This window comes from Entelurus aequoreus, linkage group LG12, assembly GCF_033978785.1.
Source record: "Entelurus aequoreus isolate RoL-2023_Sb linkage group LG12, RoL_Eaeq_v1.1, whole genome shotgun sequence".
Lineage (NCBI taxonomy): Eukaryota > Metazoa > Chordata > Actinopteri > Syngnathiformes > Syngnathidae > Entelurus > Entelurus aequoreus.
Genome location: NC_084742.1, coordinates 20,203,274 through 20,224,984, shown reverse-complemented (window position 1 = coordinate 20,224,984; position 21,711 = coordinate 20,203,274). Strand labels below are relative to the sequence as shown.

General features: G+C 42.8%; 1 protein-coding gene across 1 annotated transcript in view; it reads left to right on the top strand.

Moving 5' to 3' along the window:
• Window positions 1–874: 874 nt before the first annotated feature.
• Window positions 875–21,711, top strand: part of si:ch73-335l21.1 (insulin receptor substrate 1-B) — a 64,584-nt gene continuing 43,747 nt past the window's right edge. The window contains exons 1-3 of the mRNA XM_062065095.1: window positions 875–1,409; window positions 16,762–17,063; window positions 18,018–21,141. Coding sequence (XP_061921079.1) covers window positions 1,022–1,409; window positions 16,762–17,063; window positions 18,018–21,141 — 3,814 coding nt within the window. The 5' untranslated portion in view covers window positions 875–1,021. The remainder of the gene's footprint in view (window positions 1,410–16,761; window positions 17,064–18,017; window positions 21,142–21,711) is intronic.

The window sequence follows — 21,711 nt, the reverse complement described above, 5'->3', positions numbered from 1 at the left end:
GGTGGAATTTGTTAAAGGTGGAATGGTTTGAATGGGTTGAAGAATGTGGGAATGGTGGAAGTTTGAAAAATGGCCAATTCATTTTGAATGGGAAAAATGTCCCGGAAAACATGGAATTCTGGGAAATCTGGTAATTTTTGGAATTTGTTAAAGGAAAACCCGCGATTCCCGAATTGTGGTGAGAGTGTCCGCCCTGAGATTGGTAGGTTGTGAGTTCAAACCCCAGCCCGAGTCATACCAAAGACTATAAAAATAGGACCCATTACCTCCCTGCTTGGCGTTGGGCGTTGGGTTGGAATTGGGGGTTAAATCACCAAAATGATTCCAGAGCTGCTCACTGCTCCCCTCACCTCCCAGGGGGTGAACATGGGGATGGGTCAAATGCAGAGAGTAATTTCACCACACCTAGTGTGTGTGTGACTATCAGCGGTACTTTAACTTAAATAGGCTGAACAGTTTGACGTTGGAACAGTATGAATCGGATGAAAAATGTGGAAGGTAGAGCGCGTCAAAATCTGTAGAAGAAGAATAAGTTGTTGAATAATACATACATTAATTTTGGTGTTGAAATGCTTTGGAGCAAATTTCACACATTAAAAAGTACTTGGCGCTCGCTGATATCGCTTAAGTCGACATGTGTATCGACCCTCCCAGCTACTACTAGGACAGTGTTGAGTGACAGCGGCGGCGGCGGCGGTCCACAGTAGCTGCTCAGCGCCACAGCCACGGAACCGAATGAGTTCGAGCGGTGGCGGCTCGACTCGCGAGTCTCGTTCTCGCTTACGTGCGAGTCAACGCGATTAAAGGTCACTCGGAAACACTCGTAGTAAATAGTAGTGGAGGGGAGGGGGTGGGGGGGGGCGAGGGTGCACCGCGTGCGCTAAACTTGCAAGGAGGAAGAAGAGGAGAAGGAGGAGGAAGAGGAGCACGTAAACAACAAGGCCAGCACACCACCCTCGCTTCTCCTCACATGGCGGGGGCGCAGCGGGAGGGAGAGCGCCGAGTGCCGGGAGATGCTTGAATGAGCTCCAGCACAACTTTGAACTCAACGCGCGGGGACATGGAGAGCCCGGCGGGGGAGACCCCGAGCTGCGAGGACGTGCGGAAGAGCGGCTACCTCCGCAAGCAGAAGTCCATGCACCGGCGCTTCTTCGTGCTCCGGGGGAGCTCGGAGCGCGGCCCGGCCCGCTTGGAGTACTACGAGAGCGAGAAGAAATTCCGCGGCAAGGCCCCCGTCCCGAAGAAAGCCGTGGCGCTGGAGACCTGCTTCAACATCAACAAGCGGGCGGACTCCAAGAACAAGCACATGATCGTGCTCTACACGCGGGCCGAGAGCTTCGCCGTCGCCGCCGAGAACGAGGCGGACCAGGACGAGTGGTACCAGGCCATGGTGGACCTGCAGTGCAAAAGTAAGACTGCACTCTCACACACTTTTAGGGGTGGACAGAGTGGGGCGACACAAGAAGAATGCAAACTTAGATGGTGTGTGTGGGGAGTGTTTGCACCGCCAAGTCATTTAAAGAGATCTGAAGAATGCTAGCTTGATATCACACACTTGTTTCCAGTGGAGAGTGTCAACATCTTCAAGATGACTTCTTATCACGTTTGCTGGTAGTTGACTTCACGTGGGCCTCCTTGGCCCCTCAAGTCCCACGTCACACACTTGTCTGTCTTGTTTGTCTGCAGACCTCATCAAGTAATGGTGTTCAAGAGTGTGGCTCAAGGGCAGTTGGCAGCCTGGAGCTTCTTTTTTTATTGAATTGGTTGCGACACATTCCAGGTTTTAAATGAACATGCGACCATTACGGTGGAGCATTTGGCCTCCTCCAAATGTGTTTGTTAACACATCAACACCACCAAACAAATGATTGAAACTTTTGCAAATACAAAAAAAATCAGAAATCACATTAAACGCTGCAGGATCAATTAAAAAACAAAACAAAAAACTGCATGAGAGAAATGCTGCAAGGTAATGGAACACAACGAAACTAAGACAGGCGACCAGACTTTGCTCAGAAGTAAGTTGTCTGAATTATGAATAGATGCAAAGGAAAGTTAAATATGTTAAACAAATATGTTACAACATTATAAAACAACCAATTTGTGTGGCTATGGTTAGCATAACGGAGGTATGAAAAAAAAAAAATCTGCTTTGTTGGTTGAATTTGCAGCATTTCTGTCATGCAGTTGTGTTTGTAAAAAAATTTTTTGGTGTTTGCAGCAGTTTTCTTTTACATTTGTTTGTGGGTTTTTGATCGTGGATCATTTCTGCTTGGATGTTGTTTTTGGGCCACACTGGAAAACACAAATAGAAAAATGCCACTTTCTAAAATAAATAAGTAAAAGTAAAACCACATGGTCTACTGCCTGTGCTGCTCTGCCTACTAGGATGATTTTTTTATCAGTCCCGTTATGACAAGCATGTGGACTGGAATTGGTGTCACAGTAAATAGACACCCTTAGCGAGTGCTAATAGTATTGTCACTCTCCAGTTGGGGTGCTGTTGAGCGCATTTGGGGCGGCAGTGTCTGGCACCCCAAAAATACGCAAATCTTTACCAGGCTACACATCCTCGTAAGATCTGTTTTGTAAACTATAACACAAATCTGACACATAGGATGTTAGATATTAAATCAAGGTAAAAAAAAAATGTCAGAGCCCCCCACCATCTTCACTTGTTCAGTATGGGAGCCACGTTGGATCAGGTTTTAACACTCAAACAGTATCTCACGGGTTCCAGGAAAGTGGGGAAACGACCTCAAAGAACTTTCTCCCCCGATTATTTTCCCCTGCAAGTTCCTCTGCAGGTTAGAGCAGAAAAAAAAGGTCACAAGTGTCTTTACATTCCTCAATAGTACTCTTATCAGCCACTGTGTAAACACAGCTGTCGCAGCAATAGGTGGACACTCGCAATCACCTGTTCGACCTTCCCTCTCCTTACGGCCGCTAGGGACGCCATGACGCAATCTGGGCAAAAGACAACCGCAGGGTTCAAGGTGCTCCTCACACATGACCTGCTGCTCTGTTACATAAAGCGGCTGATTAGGGAAGCGTCTGAGCCGGGACACTTTGCTTGTCTTAACACCAGCATGTTTGTATGCAGGACGCCTTTGCTGAGTATTTAGCAGGTTTATGTCAGCTTCTAGGGTGTGTGTGTGTGTGTGTGTGTTAGTTTATGTGTGGGTGTGCAGGGATGCTGCCAGCTCGTGGAAATGTGAGGAACCATGTGCTGTTTTTTAGAAGTACAGTGGTACCTTAACTAACGAGCACATTTCATTCCACGACCGAGCTCATAACTCAAAACACTCGTATTTCAAATCAGTCCCAACCATTGAAATTAATTTATATAAATTAATTCCGTGTTTGGCCCTCCCGAATAACACCATTTTAACATGTAACATGCCTTTTCAAAATGATCAACTAACTTTTAGATAACAAACATTGTTTGAAAAACATTACCATACAATTTACTACAATCAACTACAGTAGTTGTATGTAATAATGTAATAACAATGTTCGTCTCCTATGGGCTGCTTCTCTGTCATGTCACCACAGGATCTAGGAAATTGTTTATGTTGCACACGGATGTATTTGAGTGACGGACCAGAAAGGTCAGAGTAGACAACAAGCTATGTTTGTGTACCAAAAGTAATGCTCGACTGTCCAGTTTGTTTAGCCAGTACCAACTGAAAAACATCAAACACAGCATCTGCAGCTTCTCCATATGTTCATGCATAAATACATAAAAATCAATCAGATTAATAAAGTACAAACTTAAAACCTATGTTTTAAATAAAATACTACTGTAAATGAGAATGTAGTATTGTACATTGTATACAAAGAAATAATCAAGTGAAACATTGAGAGGACTATATAGTTTTAGGAAGTGGATAAACACAGGCTTTTCCCTGAAGTATTCTCGGCTCTTTGTTAGTGTGTACTGATGTTAAAGACAATGTGCACTTCATTGCACATGTAATGTATCACGAAATTGGTGTTGAATTGCGTTATAATTCCACAAGAGTTTTGCAGCAGCACATGCGCGTACGAGCTGTCCTGTTTAAATGTGCAGAGCAACTGCTATAGTGATCGCTCTGTGCATTGTTCTCCATACTGTACATGGTGCCTTGTGTAAATGATTTCACCACAGTAAGATTCTTCTTAGGTGGAGTTTGTTGTTGCGGTCTTGTTCGCTCCGTAAAGAGTTGCATTTCCCCCACTCGCCTCAATGCTTTTTCAGATGCTGGAAAATGTTTGTTGTGTTGCTGCCCTCTCTAAAGAAACTTTGCAGCGTGCAGTCACTTGTTCCACGCCTGTTGCCGAAAATCTAAAGCAGTGGCAACACTTTTGTTTTCTTTGGAACATACGTCTCGCTCTTGTTAGCATTAACATTAGCCATGTTTTGATAGGCTTTTGAGTCGCCGCTAAGGAAGGAAGGTGGGGGTCGAGGGCTACGGAAGCTCATGGGGTCAAAAAAATATGCCGGCGGAAGAAGAGGCTTTTTTATTTTTTATTTTTTTTAAATAATCTGCAACGAAAAACTCAAATTTATCGATATATGGCCCAAGCCGGTTTCTTTCTCTGATTTGGTCGTAGGCTTCTTCTCCTTCGCTTTAATTTTCTCAGTTCCATTGGTTGGGGGCAGAATTGTGTCAATTTTTAGGCCATATCACCAAGGCCTAATGCTAGTGTACTAGTAGGGATGAAACGATAAACGGTATTAATGATAACCACGGTAAATCTCCCGGCGGTTAGGATCATTTAAAATTAAAACGATCGGAAAACTGTGATTGATAACCACACTTTTATGACGTCACAGACTGACTGGCGCCAGCTCGCTAGCTTAAATGCTAACATGAAAACAATAAATACATTAACATATTTCCCCATTAAGAAACAACATACCCCAGTCTAAACTTGTATGAACATATTGCTGTATGAACTTCTAAGCTATTCAATTGCGCAGATTGAACCTACAAGCTATAAGCTCTATACTTGGAGGAATATGACACGGAGGTATTTTTATGGTGCGTTTAAGGACTGCTGATGACAGTAAGACACCACAAGGCCTGCCAGAACATTCTTATCAGTGAAGCATAAGAAACACAAAACATGCAAAATAGAGGGCTTTCTAACAGTGGGTCTATTTATTTTAGTTATTTTAAAAAAATGTGTTTAAGTACTTTTTGAGCACATTTAACAATACCGCATTAATAATAACTGATTATTTACTCATAATATCTGTGATATTACATTTTCCTAACAATACATCATACTTTTCAATATGGAGTCGAGTGACAGATATAAGTTAGAACTATACGCTACTTTGTATTAGAAATGGCAACAGCGGAGGATGCATGTGCATGTACGAGCCAGTCTGCCCCACAACAAGAGGGTAGAGAAAAATAAGGAATGTATTGACTACAATGTAGAACTACAATGGCGCACTCGCGCAAAGCTCTTCGGGTAAATCTCTACCATATATGGAGGTATCTGCTGACGACTTCAAATGTGGGGAAAAACGTCACAAATTTGGAGAATTCCAGACTGCTCGATTGTAGGAAATATGCAGGAAGGCAAAATTATTTTATAAATATCTCCTCACCATGCCTCCGTGGTTTGATTTCAAATTTTGGGGAATTATGAAAATCCCAAATCCACAAAAACAGGTACCAATAGGTAAGAAAAGTTGTTTTTGCATATTAGGTCCCCTTTAAAGGAAAGCAGCCTGCAAGTCAGCTTTGTGTTAGATAACGAGACATATTATTATTAGGGTTGATAAAACTAACAATTTGCTGTTGTTTTTTTGTTCTTTAATTGTATTTTTAGAATGTGCTGCAGGCAAAATAGCCCCCGGCTGCATGTTGGACACCCTTGCAGTAGGAGCCCGCTTGCTATAATGTCTATTCTCACTACATGATGGGACCCGCAGTGTTGTATTTAGGGAACTAGCCCACTGAAAGTGATGCAGTGTAAAAGTGGGGTCTTTAAAGGAGCTTGTCAGAGGTAATCATGACGCAGGCTCGTTCAGGACACGAGTAGCTCGGTAAGAGGAGCGCGAAAAGGTCATGGCCGACCACTGTCTAAACTTGCAGTGGCAAGTATCTTTTGACACACTGAACACTATCAGGATTCCTGCACCTAATAACCCGCCTCTGGTATGTGCCACACACACGCAAACACACACGCACACACATACACACATGCGCACACACACACAGGCGTCAGTACAGTGAAGAACTTGTCCCCTACTTGAAGAATTCACAGCTTGAGTCTGCGAGCTGGAGGGGCCCACAGCAAAGATGCTGCCCTGTTTGAGTGCAGAGCAAGCCACTCCCTCAGCGCGATGCTGAGAGAAGCTCTTTCAAAGCGCGGAAATGATTGGCTGCTGCAAATCTGTTCATAACAGTAGAGTGCTGTTTGGTAGGAACACCTGCACAATATAATATGAGACACGTGTCCAATTGAATGGAATAGAAAAAGTGAAAATAACCAATCAAGTCCAATGCATAGCACACTCACTCATTCCACAATATGTTATATATATATATATATATATATATATATATATATATATATATATATATATATATATATATATATATATATATATATATATATATATATATATATATATATATATATATATATAAAATACAGTATAGGCTTCAGAGCGGTAAAAAATGGATGGATGGATGGAAAAAAAGCAGTTCATAATGATCGCCTCTATTTAGCTCTATATATGGGAAAATAACTACAAAAGTACACTTCATTCACTAACAGTGTTACTAAAAAGGTCAGTTAGAATACTACACAATGTTGGATATAGAGAACATACAAACCCTTTTTTATTGAAAATATTGAAATTCAATGATTTGGTGCATTGGCAAACAGCTAAAATTATGCACAAATCAAATGATAACCTGCTTACCAAGAATGTACAACAATTCTTCTCAACAAAAGAGGAGAAATATAACCTTAGTTGGGCTGCAACAACTAACTGATTAAATCGATTATAAAAATAGTTGGCGATTAATTTAGTCATGGATTCGTTGGATCTACGTACAGTATGCTATGCGCATGCGCAGAGGCTATTTTTTTTAATATATATTTTTTTATAAACTGCAACATTTACAAACAGCTGAGAAACAATAATCAAAATAAGTATGGTGCCAGTATGCTGGTTTTTTTTCAATTAAATACTGGAAAGGATAGAATTGTAGTTTGTCTCTTGTATCCGATTATTAATCGATTAATCAAAGTAATGATCGATAAATTAATCGATTATCAAATTAGTTGTTAGTTTCAGCCCTAAACCTTAGAGAAAATGTAATTGAAAACATTTCTTTGCACGTACAACACTTAAAATATTTAGTACTGTATATCAGTATGTGGAATTAAATTATGGAATGGATTAAGCAAAGATGTCAAACAATGTGCTAATATGATCCACTTTAGGAAACTGTTCCAAGTGTTTACAAAGTACAAAGGAGAATTATGATAAACATCTTGAAGTTATTGAAAATAAAATAATACTCATCTCATTATTTGAATCATAACTGACTTAACTATTTATGAAGAGAACTGTTGTATTCAGAATTAATTTATGTAAATGGTGTACAAGTTAAGAACAGGAAGAAACATGTTAGTACTGGAAGGTATAAAAAGGTTAGGATTAAATAAGATTTGCTTCTTCCTACTCCTTTTCCAACATGTAAAGAAAAATGAAAATATGTGATGTATTATATTGAAATTGTATACATGTTCAACATAAACTTCAACCAACCAACCAGTCTACGATGGCAAATAAACTGCATTTCTTAATATTATAGGGATTATTATCAAGTATGATTTCAGGTATTAGAAAGAGCCTTAATATGTTACACACTGAGAGCGAGCCAGAAGCAGGAACGCTAATAGCTAAGCTCGCCGCTAAGCTTGTTAGAAACAACAGAATAAATAAATTCTTAATGAACTTTAATACGTTTCGATGAAACCCCATAACAGAAGAAAGTAAGCAGATATTAGCAGGAAATTAACAAGTAGATTATTAGGAGCCGGGTGAGAGGATAATATAATAAATGTTGGTGTATCAGTATTGTCGCAGACAGAAGTCCACGGCACGTAAGAGGAGGGCGAGTTGATCAATAAATTGGTGGTGTCGATACCAAGTGTAATAATGATAGAGTGATTACATCCACGTTTATATTTTTTCAATATGATTTTTTTGTTGTTGATATTTTTAAACTGTCAATAGCACTCACCATGAATAACTTGAACGATTTGCAGTTAATACATTTGATCAGTATTGGTATTGGTATCGGCCGATCTCACTCATGGATGATTGGAATCGGCAGCATAAATCCCTGATCGGAACGTCCGTACCATGAACATATCATGAGAAAATGCAGGTGTGCCTAATAAAGTGGTCTGTCCAGCGCCACATGGGAGCCTGGGAGAGTGCACTAAAGTCCCAGGCAGCGTCCAGCCTCACACTAGGCTCTCCTCGAGCGATGTCAATTACACAAACATGAGGCCACTGCCGTGTCGGGCGATATGCGCATCAGTTATTTATTCAGCTGAGTCCAGTAAGACCCACTTGGGCGACGAGTACAGTATCAGTATTGAGGGCAGCTATTTGTTCAGCTATTAGGAGTCAGTGGAGTGTGTAAAGGCTTAACCCCCGCAGAACGGGGCGGAGGTGCGGCCTGCGCTTGCAGTTGGCCAGGAAAATTGCTCCACGGCTCCCACACCACCTCAGGATTGTTGACCTCAATAAAACTAAATAGCAGAGTCCAAATTTGGAGCTAGAGCGGCGGGTGTAAACAAGACAGAAATTTTATCCACACAAACACATAAAACTTCTATCGACTTCTATGCGAGTGCTTCTGGTCTCTATTAGCTTTTGGCTCAGCAGCGAATCAGCTGTTCCTTTCTTTTAAGCTCCTTCAACGTCACCACATTGCCATAAATCCCGCTGGATGGGTGATTTTCTTGGAATCGACGTCACAATTCTCAACATGGCTTTTTTTTTACATGTTCAAAGTAATTTTCTTAAATTTATTTAAGTAAATCACTATGTTTAATATTAATATTATCACTATGACTCGTCATTGTCTTGTTTTGCTTTAAAGGGGACTTACTATGCAAAACCAACTCTTATTACCTGTTGGTACATGCTTTTGTGTATTCGGGATCTCCATGAGTCCAGAACATTTGAAATCAAACACTGGAGGCCTGGCGGACATATTTATAAAACAATCTTGCCCTTCTTCCTACTTCCTCCAAACGAGCCGTTTGGAATTTGCCCCAATTGTGACGTCAGCTGATATCTCCATGTATGGTAGAGCTTTACCCGAAGTACTTTGCATGAGTTTGCCACTGTAGTCCACACTATAGTCAGTAATCTTTTTCTTTTTTTGTATCCTCTTGTTGTGGGGCAGACTGGCTTGTACATGCACATGCATCCTCCACTGTTGCCATTTGTAATACAAATTAGCATATAGTTTGAACTAGAGATGTCCCGATCCGATATTCCACTTTTCTGCTGCTCCCTAATTTCCGTTCTGCATTTTCCAGCACACCTTCAACACATCCACAGGTCTGTGTCCTAACCGTTAAGACGGCCATGTGAATTAAAAGTTAACGGTAAAAATGTCAGCTGTCTCTGTGCGATATAGAAAATGACTATATCGTGATATTCGAGTATACGTTCTCACGCAGTTGCTTTTAGCTGCGGGCATTACACGACAGGCTCTTCCCACTCCTTCTTGTGTCTCCTTCTCACAGACAGCAAGCGCACCTTCTTACACACGTCACACACTGTCACGTCATACGTCACATACGTATACGCACTCTCCCAGCAGAGAGGTAGCAGCATGGCTAACGTTAGCTGTGATGCTAGCGTAGCCGTGTGAGCGGTAATAATGAAGGAAAAATTAATTAATTCCCAAGAAAAACAGCAGGGGGTCCATCGTCTGGCGGTGGTTCGGCTTCAAGTGGGAATATGTCGAACAGACAACCGTAATTTGTCAAGTGTGGGGCAAAAGCGTTGCTATAAAAAGTAGCATTACTGCTAATATGTAGCATCATTTGAAAAGTTCCCTGCTAGAAAATGAAGAGTGTTTGAAACTCCGCACGTCAACATCTCCATTGTGTATTATTCAAACTCACCTAATTCAGCTGGCTAGTTGTTATCAAGAGTACTAAAACCCTTTTCAACATGAATCTGACAACTAAGTAGGCTAAATAACTTTAAACTTTAATACATGCTCGGATAAGGCCAGTATCGGCCAGTATCGGTATCGGATTGGAAGTGCAAAAACAACATCGGTATCGGATCGGAAGTGCAAAAACCTGGATCGGGAAATCCCTAGTTTGAACTAATATCTGTCAGTAGACTCGATAGAAGCGCTATGCAACATTTTGACCGTGTTTAAATGTAGAAACACATTCCTATAATATATGACTCCTTTAAAGAAACTTCCAACTAGGGATGGACGATATGGCCTAAAATCTGCATCGCAATAAATAGTGCAGCCCCCTGCGATAACGATATATATCCCAATATATTTTTGGTATGTAAATGATAATAGAACCATTTCAAAATGGCTTATAAAAGCTCCTAATTTGGCTGCTGACATATGCAGTAACATACTGTCATTTCTGGTTGTATTATTTTGTCAAAATTAATATTAATCTATGTACTTGCTAATTTACTGTAAATATCTGGTTATTTTCTGATGTAACATGGTTCTGTCTACATCTCTGTTAAAATGCAATAAGCACTTATTCTTCTGTAATTTGGATATTCTACATTAGTCTTGAGTGATACTAAAAATGTAGTAATCAATCCAATACCAACTAGTTACAACGACAGTATTGGTAATACCAATGTTGATACTGATATTTCAAATTCTCAAGATCATTGACTGATTAAATTTTTAATCACAACTATAGTTAGGCAATGTGACAGTGTCACTTAAATATTTAAATGTATACTATCACTTTTGGCTTATTTCCTGAGATTGTAAACAATAACAAAAATAACAAAGGATTTTGTGATACTAAAAAATATTAATTTATGTGTATTGACCTTATACTGATACTATACTTGGTATCGTTACTGCCGACATTTGCATCAATCCGCCCAACTTTGTTTACATTTAACAGCTCTAGCTTGGGGTTTGCAGTTAACTCTGTGGTGTGTGGTGTTGGATGTTTAGCTATTCCTCGTCCTCCTTGGATGATACTTGTAAGAGGCATGGTTTATTTGTCTCCAAAGAGGCAAGGATTACTGACTAAGAAGTGGCACTTTTGCACTGTGGAGGGACGTTAGACACTAGCGAGAATGTTACAGTACCCTAAGGACACGTTTGTTCGCTTGTCACTGTCCAATGTGTGGGCCACGGACAGAATTTGTCATCAGTATGCATTATCACGGCATAACAATAGTATTAAAAGCTCTATCGTGGTCCAAGTTACATCATATATTGTCTATATCGTGCAACCCTACCTCCAATGGTCTTTCTATAGTTCTTCATAAGGACCAGGGTAAGTGTCGGTGGCCCTGCCAAAACTAAGCCCAGGACTAAAATGGCAGTGTTTGTAATGCAGCTTGTTACGTAAAATGCAATACATTTTTGCATCGCATTTTAGTGTGAATCAAGATTGACATTTTTTTTATGTGTGTAGCTCTACCACTGGAATTCCTATTGTTGTTTTTTTTTTACTGCTGCCCCATTTGGCAATGAAACATCAGTTTTTAAAGACACTGCAAATACTGTCAGGTTTAATATGGCTCATCCAGGACGAGTGTCTTGATGCATAAAACACGTTTACTATATGTCGCTTTTTATTCTACTAGACATGAGCAGGCTGTGTGACTGTTTTGGTGCCTGCCGTCACAGGCCAATGAGATCTACATGGCCCGATTAAACGTTAAGTCACGTTAAACACTGCTCATCCCGCTAATTAGGCACTAATTGCTGTCTCCAGTGTCAGCTGCCGGTGGCACAGTAGAGGCTGTGTGCTCATATCCTGACTGTTTTAGGAATGATTATCGGCTTCCAGTAATGTGTCTCTTCCGGGTTGCTTCTTTACTCCTTCCACCTGTGGCGCTTTCAATGCATAGGAAGCAGCAATGCACAAAAGATTGACCCCAAAAAATTGTCATCTCAATTTACACTAACATGCCATCTAATTACCATAATGACAACGATTTTTCGATTGTATTTAATTAGCTGCATCACATTTTATGCCAGGAGTCACGCTGCGCTGACACTGACACTTCCTCCTCACTTTCCTCGTCCTCCAGTGAGCCTCGCTAGCTAGACAACTTTCCCTGAACGGTAAGGCTTGTTGGCTATCATTCATTAGCTCGCGGAGGGAGCAATCATAAAATCACTTGACTTTTCTTTTGGCTTGTCTTTATTACATGCATGTACTGTCGAGAGAGCGGGTGCGCTGTGTCTTTGACTTAATGGATTATTTCCAGTCTTTCTATACAGTTCTATCAAATGTAGAACATCAAACATATTTCGTACTGGTATATATCTGCGGCTTGTAGTCTGGTGCGTCTAATATATGTAAAAAAATAAAAAAAATTTAGTCTGGAAAACATGGTAATTGCAATCTCAATTCTAAGCAAGAACATCTAAATATTTTTGCAGGACTGTGCAGCCCTAATTGTAAGGTTTCTGATGTATTGATTGTGGTTGGCTGCTCAGAGCACATTAGCATTGTCGTTGTGGTCAGGAAGTGCCCCCTAATTTATCAGCTTTACATTACAGACTCCTACTTTGCTGACCTCGATTTCCTGGTGTCACCCTCCTCTGGGATGCAATTGAATACGCTCAGTTTATGGGACGTATGGATGTACATATTATGGATAGAACAGTTTATTAAAACAAATCTGAACTGTTCAGTTGATCTGACATGATTCGAAATGAGTGTGTCATTCGGATCGTATGTTTTTTATTTTTTACTGCTCATTTTGAAGCGTATGTTGGTCTGTAGTTCCTGTCATACACATCATGCAACGTGAGGCTAGAGTTGTGAGGCATTCGTGTTACAGACATCAAAAACTGACTTTGAGCAACAATAACTTTATCCAATCAATCAGCCTTTCCCCAAGTGCATGTAATAAAATGAAAAAACACAATAAAACATCCACAACTGTCATACTTTCCCTTCTGTCTTTCGTCGTGGTCGTCCAGTGACCAGTCATGACACATTCAATGACTCTGAAACTGTCGGAAAATACAACTCTAAGCACGCCAACAAGTATCCACAGTTGTGTTAAAAAATGTCTTTGCAAATGGAGTTTTAAAATAAATAGGTCTGTTAATTTAAAAACACATTCACATGCGGTTATGCATGTTTTGTACAGCCAGAAAAAATGACCAAAGATGACTGGCACATAACACCTGTGTGCATAAATATAGTGATATATTAGCTATGCAATGAAGTGTACATTATCTTTATAATCAGCGCATAGGAATCGTCTCACAGATGAACAACCCATCCTAAGAAAACCTTACCTCAAACATTAAAGAAATCTACTGTATTGCAAACACCGAACGTTGGCAGGTCTATAACTAACTATACATGACGCAATTGAGCATATAAAAACATTTTAATGGGTGGTTAATTGGGATATATAGTAGTCTGTGGTGTTAAGAAGAACAACAATGTGCAGAGAACCAAAAAATGTTGACCACAAACGGTGATAAGAGCCGAACCGTGAATTTTGTGAACTCTTCCACCCTTAATACACATACACTCAGTGAATCCAATGCTTCATTGTGCTGCACCACTTTCTGCAGGAGCTTAAAAATTCAAGAGTGTTTTAAATTTAGGTGAGATGAAATATTTAGCCGCTCTGTGTGTCTTTGCCCCATGGAATTTGATCGCTCTCCTGAAAATGTGCATCTTGTAATGGTTGATAAATTCAGAATAATTTGTAAATTGTTAGGTCCTCAATAATTACAAGCAATTGTGCAGCATTTGCAAAGACTGCAGCCGCTCTGTCTGTCCAAAGATACTAGGAACTCTGGGAACGTTCTGTTCCCAGACACTGTGTTTACTACCTCACCACCAGGCTAACCAGCATGTCCTATATTGAGGTTCTCTTCATGTTTATTTTGTTGCTTGTCCCATCCTTGGATGCCTTCTTTATTTCTCCCTTCCATGTGTCAGTCTGCGCTGGCTGGATAACATGGACCACATGTAAAATGAACGCTTGTGTCTGCAGAGCGCTGTGTTCTCCCGGATGGTGGAATGACACATGCTGTGGATGCATGACGTGTTTAGGAAGCAGCGAGATTAAAACAAGGCATGGGTGCACACGGCGCCACTGTGAAAAAGCACAAAGCCTGTCGGGCAGGATTGTGGGCAAAAGTAGCCGAGAGCAGCATAAAAAGGAGTCTGCTGCGCAGTCTTTGTGGCGTAGAAAGTTTCACAGCGGTCTACGGCAATGAGGTCACGCGCTGGAAATGCAAACAGGATGCATTCACTGGCATGGAAAGGGATTCTATTATGACTTATTGCTATAAAATGGAATTATCTTGAATGGTCCTGAGCAAACACTTACTAACCTTGACCTAATTGAATGTTTTTGTTGCTTCATTTGTAAAAATCGGCAGGGATCCCTTTGGAATACCCTTTGTCTTAAAAGACAGGAGCAGTCACCTTGGACGACCACTACACAGATATGCCCCAAGGTTGCTGTTGAATGTTGTCCCACACACTGAAAGCTCAAGGCAAATGCCTCATTGCCTTCAAGTATACCCGGGGCTCTCTTTTGCAAACTTTTTGTACAGCAACCTAGTGAAAAAGAAGGGAAAAAATTTTAGTTTTCTTCCATCTTTGTTAGAGCAGCACACTGCCGGGAAGGCTACTCCCCCCAGAGAAAGCCCGGGGTTCTCCATAATTCATATCACTCCACCAAGGATCAATCCTGGCTTTATGTAACCGAGCAAGAGTAGATGTTTGATAGATGCTGCACAGCTGTGGACAACCTCTTAAAGGTTCCAGAGGCTCTTTGAGGGTTTTTGGTGGGCCTGAGTAGCACTGGATGAAAGTAGGGAGTGTTTGTGTGTGAGGTTTAATGCTGCACTGTAGTCCAAGCAAACAACACTCCTCAAGTCCTGTTTGAGCGGCCTCTCGAAACGGGACAAATAGGCCCACAAAAAGGCGGCACGCTGAAATAAAGACTAACTTTGCACACTCCTAATCGGAATTCTAAATCGTTTTCTTCACAAAGATTAATTTCCCGTTGCAATCTCATGTAAAATCCCTTTGCTGTCAACTCCGTCCTGTTGTAAATCTTAATGGAGGAGACAAACGGGACTTGATGCTCACTGAGAGAAGCATGAAACGGCCACGCATGGCCTTGAATGAGTCATCTTATGCAGTGTGTGTGTGTGTGTGTGTGTGTGTGTGTGTGTGTGTGTGTGTGTGTGTGTGTGTGTGTGTGTGTGTGTGTGTGTGTGTGTGTGTGTGTGTGTGTGTGAAAAGCCACAGACTCCACTGGCTCTAAGCACAACAATCTATTCTCAGTTAAACTTGTAAACGATCCTCCAGTTTTTAGCACACAACGAGAATTGTTGGTTGGCCTGCGAGGGAAATCCGTGGAAGGAGCCACTGAATTAATAATAACAATGGAGTGCATCGTCATGTCAACATATGGTTGTCGTTGAAGGATTTGCAGCAGAGTTTCGGGAAAGGGAAGAACGCACAGCATTTGGAATACAGCATGCTCCATCATGTTGAAAATGCAGCGGCATACATGCTTTCCCTTTTAGAGAAAAAGTGCATATTTGCATTAGATTCAAACCAGCAATGCAGTGCTTTGGGAATGTTTCCATAGAATAAGAATAAGAATCAGAATCAGAATTGTTTTTATTGCCATTGTTTGAGAACGTGTTCACAAACTAGGAATTTTTCTTGGTGCAACATAAAACACATATAACACAGAATAGGTCATAAAAAGAGCTGTAACTGAGCTATCGGATCTTGTTATTGTTATAGAGTATAGAGTAATGCTGGGCCCACCCATGTGCAGGAGTCATAACCAGGTATTTCTTTAATCACAGCCCTTTCATTCAACAGGTGTGAATTCCCTCGTGAATACACATAAAAGTGGCAAGAGGTCATATTTTTTTGCTTCCGATGAGGGGACAAACCGAGACATGAAAGCACTAAATAATCAGCCAATAATAGCAAACTGTGTTGACACACATCAAGGATGAATGGACTGCTGGGGCTAATGAAAAGCCGATTGTTTTACAAATTGACAAAGTGAGTCTCTTAAATATTCCTTTCAGACCTTCCCAGACTTTTTTGTTGCCTTCTACCTGGTTAGGTGTACTTAATTCCCCCTCCTCCCTTAGAACAGTTTACTATTGTTGGCTTTACTAGTCAACAGTTGACACTTTCCACGCTGGTATGTGTGCTTTTGTTTGTGAGCATTAGTGTATGTGTGCGGTTGACAAACGAGACCCCCAGGTGTGGAGCCTGCAGGTACAGAGCCGGTCACACAAGCTGATGCATGCTCACTTTGAACTCAGATCTGCTTAAAAATCTGTGAAAAGTTACACATCAGCACATCATAGAAAATAAAGGCACCTTGCTCATGAAAGAAGTGGTAAATAGAGGCGGTATTCCTCTTCCTCCTTCATGCATGAAGGTCACATCAGTGCTTGTTGCAGTCGTTATGCTTTGCACTCTTCAAAAACGTGTCATTTTCTACTTTTTTAGGTAAGAACCCCACGGACGGTGGAATAGCAGGTGACTATGGTGTCCCCAATCCAGGACCGGCCTTCAAAGAGGTGTGGCAGGTCAAAGTGTGGCCCAAAGGTCTGGGTCAGTTAAAGAACCTGGTGGGCATCTACCGCCTCTGTCTGACCGACAAGACCGTCAACTTTGTCAAGCTCAACTCTGATGCTGCAGCTGTGGTGCTGCAGCTAATGAACGTTCGGCGCTGCGGGCATTCCGAAAACTTTTTCTTCGTTGAGGTGGGCCGCTCTGCCGTCACCGGACCGGGCGAGTTCTGGATGCAGGTGCGCCTCTCATCGTTCTCCCTTTACTTTAAAAGTTGTACCTAACATCCCTTATAAATGAACAATGCAAAAAAACTCAGTTTCATGTTTATAGTCAACCTAAGACTGCAATTTTGTTCAAGCCTGCACGATTTTGAGAAAAAAACCTAATTGGGATTTTTCTCTCTGAAATTGTGATTGCGATTTGTGAGTTTTATATTTTAAAGATATAAATGCATAAACATGTGAAAATAACAAGTGAAGGAAGACATGCTACTTTTAGACTGTCAATCAACATATTCTTGTCTCAAGGCGCCACACATTAGAACAATATGCAATAATTTACTTGAAAAAATATGAAATATTTGGCTTGATCCAGACAGACTCAGAACTTTTGTCTACATTATGCCCTTAACCTGAAGAAACAACTGATAAAAACTATACAGTGTCTATAATGTAATGTAATCATTATATATAATAATAAAGCAAGTAACCATTCAAAAGGATATAAACTTTTATTTTCCATTGTTGTAGAATTGTTTACCATTGTACTGTTATTGGAAGGTAAATAACTTTGTTATTCTAATTAAATTAACAAACAGTACAATAAAAGGTACTATCATTTCTGTAAGCAAAAATTTTACTTATACATCTCTGTGCATCACTGTGTTCAGTTAATTCTACTGTTAAATGAATGTGTTAGAGTGCTGAGAGCGATGCACAGAGTGAGATGTCTTTCTTTCTGTTTGAAGCGAGGGACTAAGAAACGTGAAGCTCAACAATTCTGATAGGCGGACATGTCTCTCACCCAAATGCCGGTGACAGCGGAGAAAAAAAACCCTCAGCTTCTTGGAGTTACGTTATCGCACTAATTAAATCCTTGATGTAGATTAATCGTGCAGCACTAATCTTGTCAGGACTTTGCATTTGTACATACATACTGTAACTGTGGTTGTGTTTGGTCCTTATTTCAAGGTGGATGATTCTGTGGTCGCCCAGAACATGCATGAAACATTGCTGGAGGCCATGAAGGCGCTCAGCGAGGAGTTCCGCCAGCGAAGTAAATCTCAGTCCAACTCTGGTCCCGGTGGAGGTGCAACTGCCTCCAACCCCATTAGTGTCCCTTCACGTCGCCACCACCCAAACCCTCCTCCCAGCCAGGTGGGCTTCACCCGCCGACCCAGAACTGAGCCTCCTGGAGGGGTGAACGGAGGTGTTAGCAGCTCCAGTGCTTCTCCTACCCCTCGTCACAGCTTTACAAGGTCTCGTACAGCTAGTGATGGGAGTAAAGTGGATGAGAGTCTAGTGGGAAACATGCCGCTTGCAGGGCTCAGCTCCAGCCCCTCCACCAACGGGTCTTGCTCAACCACTCCTATCCTCAGGTCAAAGTCAGCACGTTCAGCCTCCACCTCAACCGCTAAAACTCCTCTTGGTCTTATGCGCTCTATTTCCACACCAGCACCTTCCCCGGCCCCAAGCTTGTCCTCCAGCTCTGGTCATGGCTCAGAGTTTGGGGGTACAGCAACTTGTGCTGGTCCTGGGGCAGGGGGTGGCCCCTACAGTCGAGTCCCTATGCATCGCGCGTCTGTCTCGGGGTCACCCAGTGACTATGGTTCCTCGGATGAATATGGCTCAAGTCCTGGGGAACAGACGCTCTTAGTCTCCCCCAGCCAGCCTGGAAGCTCTGTTGGTAGTGTTGGCAGCCAGTCCCTTGGCGAGGAGGGAGCTAATTATATTTTAATGGGTCAGCATAACGGTGGCAATGGTGGCGGAAATCAGAGCAGCATGACATCCAGCTCCTTGCCAGCACCTGGAACAACAGGCTGCGGCTCTATGCCCCAGTCCAGGAGAGTGCTCCGCCGCTCCTCCAGCCGAGAGTGCGAAGCGGAGCGTAGGTTGCTAAGCAAGCGCGCATCTTTACCCCCTATGGCCTTAGAGAGGCTGGTCCCATGTCCACACAGAGGAGACGAGCCAGCGGACGAAGACTCAGCTGACTATGCTATTATGTCGAGGAGCACCAGCCGTGAGTCCTTTTCTTCCACGTCTTCTTCAATGCAGAGGGAATTCCTCATGAGTGCTGGGTCAGGGGGAGGTGGCGGAGGGTACTTGGATGTGGCGGGAGAATTCAGAGGTGAAACAGGTGGTGTAGCAGCTGGCGGTGTAGGTTTAGGAGTGGATAATGGCTACATGTCTATGTTGCCGGGAGTCACTCAGTCTCCAGTGGCCTTGTCTCAATCGCTGGCTGTTTCTGTTCCAGAATTGGATCCTAAACCTGCTGATGATTACATGGCCATGACCCCAAACAGCAGCGTGTCCCCTCCACAGCAAATCCGACCTACACCCTCAGATGGCTATATGATCATGTCTCCCAATAGTAGCTGCTCCCCTGATCAACGTGGAGGTCTCTCTGGTGGTGTTTGGGTGGGCAGTGGCAGTGCAGACAGCAGGGCAGGCAGCGACTACATGAACATGTCTCCAATCAGTGCTCGCTCTGTGAACGGGAGTCCCCCACCTTCACAACACACCAGTCAATCAGAGAACAGTTCTCAAGTCCCCAAGATGGTGTATTCTTATTATTCCCTTCCGCGGTCATACAAACACAATACCTCTGCCAGACATTTTGATGATGGACCAGGACGTGGCAGAAGGCCCAATGGTGGAAGGGGAGTGGGTGGTGCAAGGACAATAAGCGGACACCAAGAGCAACAACCGGCTGGCAGTTCAATAGCAGGACGACACCTGTCGCTCTCTTCTTCCTCATACTCGTCCAGCTCAGCTAGCAGTGAAAGCCTTGGAGAGAGCGAGGAGAGAGCAACAAACACCATCGCTGGGGGCTCCAAAGAGGGGACCAAACTCCAGCAGCGACGAGGCTCCAGTGGGTTGGCAAATCACAGTGCCCACTCTCGAAGCAGACCGGTGAGCCTTTTTGTTGACGTATCCAAGGCTAACACCCTTCCTCGGGTTCGTGAGAATCCCTTGCCACCAGAACCTAAGAGCCCTGGGGAATATGTCAGTATTGAGTTTAAGGGGGGAAACAGCAGCAATACTAGTGTTGGAGGAGGCTGTGGCACGGGTCTCAGGCATGGATCATCCAAGCCTCATGGTACAAGCAGCCACCATTCTCAACACAGACCTGTGTCGTGCCTGGGAAACTTTATCCCCTTGTCCCGCAGCCCCTCTGCCCCTATTACTCCCCCAGCTGCTTCTGAGTATGTAAACATGGACCTCGGCCCTTCTCCTTCTCCCTCACCCCACACTCCACTGGTTTTCCCCTCGTTCCACACCCCTACTACCCCTCCAACTCTTGCTCTTGCTTCCAAAGTCTCTGATGAAGCAGCAACAGGCCCTCTGGACGAGGTGACGGAGATGGATGAGGCACGGCTTAGGAAAATCCAGGAGATTGTTCCTGAGTTGGAGTCCCCCACATCATGCGGGGACTACACAGTGATGGCCTTTAGCCTAAACAGCAACACGGCTTCCGGGCCATCATCCAGCATCTCTCTCAAAACTCCTTCCCCTACAAAAACCGAACCACCCGGTGCAACACGGGTTCTAGAATTTCCTTTAGCCAAATCAGGACCCAACCCAGACCATGGAGCAAAAGTTATCCGTGCCGACCCCCAAGGACGCAGACGGCACTGCTCTGAAAGCTTCCTTGCCTCACCGTCCATCTCTACTTCTGGTTCCACATCTTCTTCTTCCACTGCCTCACTCTTCCCAGAACAAGCTGTGCCACGTCGGCAGGGCTTCGAGAACACGCCATGGCGTAATGGATCTGTGGATACCCTCAGTCAGTCACCCCTTCCTGGACAACAACAGCCCGCTGCCACCAACACACCTATCACAGAGCAAGGCCTTAATTATATAGACTTGGACTTGGCCAACAAAGAGAGCCAACATTTGGGCCTGGATGGACCCCAAGGTAACCAGGCCTCTTCTCGCATCTTCTCTGTGCTGGGTGCCAGCTCTGCGATTGGAGGAGGATCGGGTGTAGCAGTCAGCAATAGTGGCAGCGCCAGCAACAACACGTACGCCAGCATAGATTTCTACAAGTCGGAGGAGCTGCGGACACATCAGAACGGAAACAAGGAGGGGTCAGGTAAGAATGGTTTATATTTGAAATTACATTAAATTAATTATGTGCTCATGCACCAGTGATCTACATCCTCCATTTTGGGGGGATTTAATCTGTTTTATTTTTTTCCCTGTCTTTGCTTTGGAATTATTCTATCATGCTATACATAAGACAAACGCCAATACTTCCGCTCTGCTTGAGCCATTGTTTTCCTGGTGCAAACATCTCACTGCAGCACCATCCCCACACAAAGAAACCATTCACACTTTCCATTGAAGCGTCCCACTCTGAGTCTAAATCATTTGAACTTTGACCCTGTGGTTCGGTTGACCTGTCATCCAATGGTTCTGCATGTGACATGAATGTTGTATCATGGGTGATTGGCATTTTGAAAACCGACATTGTTTGCGTTTGTTAGTGCTCCAGCATGTTTTAGTTCTAGTGTAGATGTAAATTTATGATTCATGACACATAAATGATAATGATAAATGGGTTATACTTGTATAGCGCTTTTCTACCTTCAAGGTACTCAAAGCGCTTTGACAGTATTTCCACATTTACCCATTCACACACACATTCACACACTGATGGCGG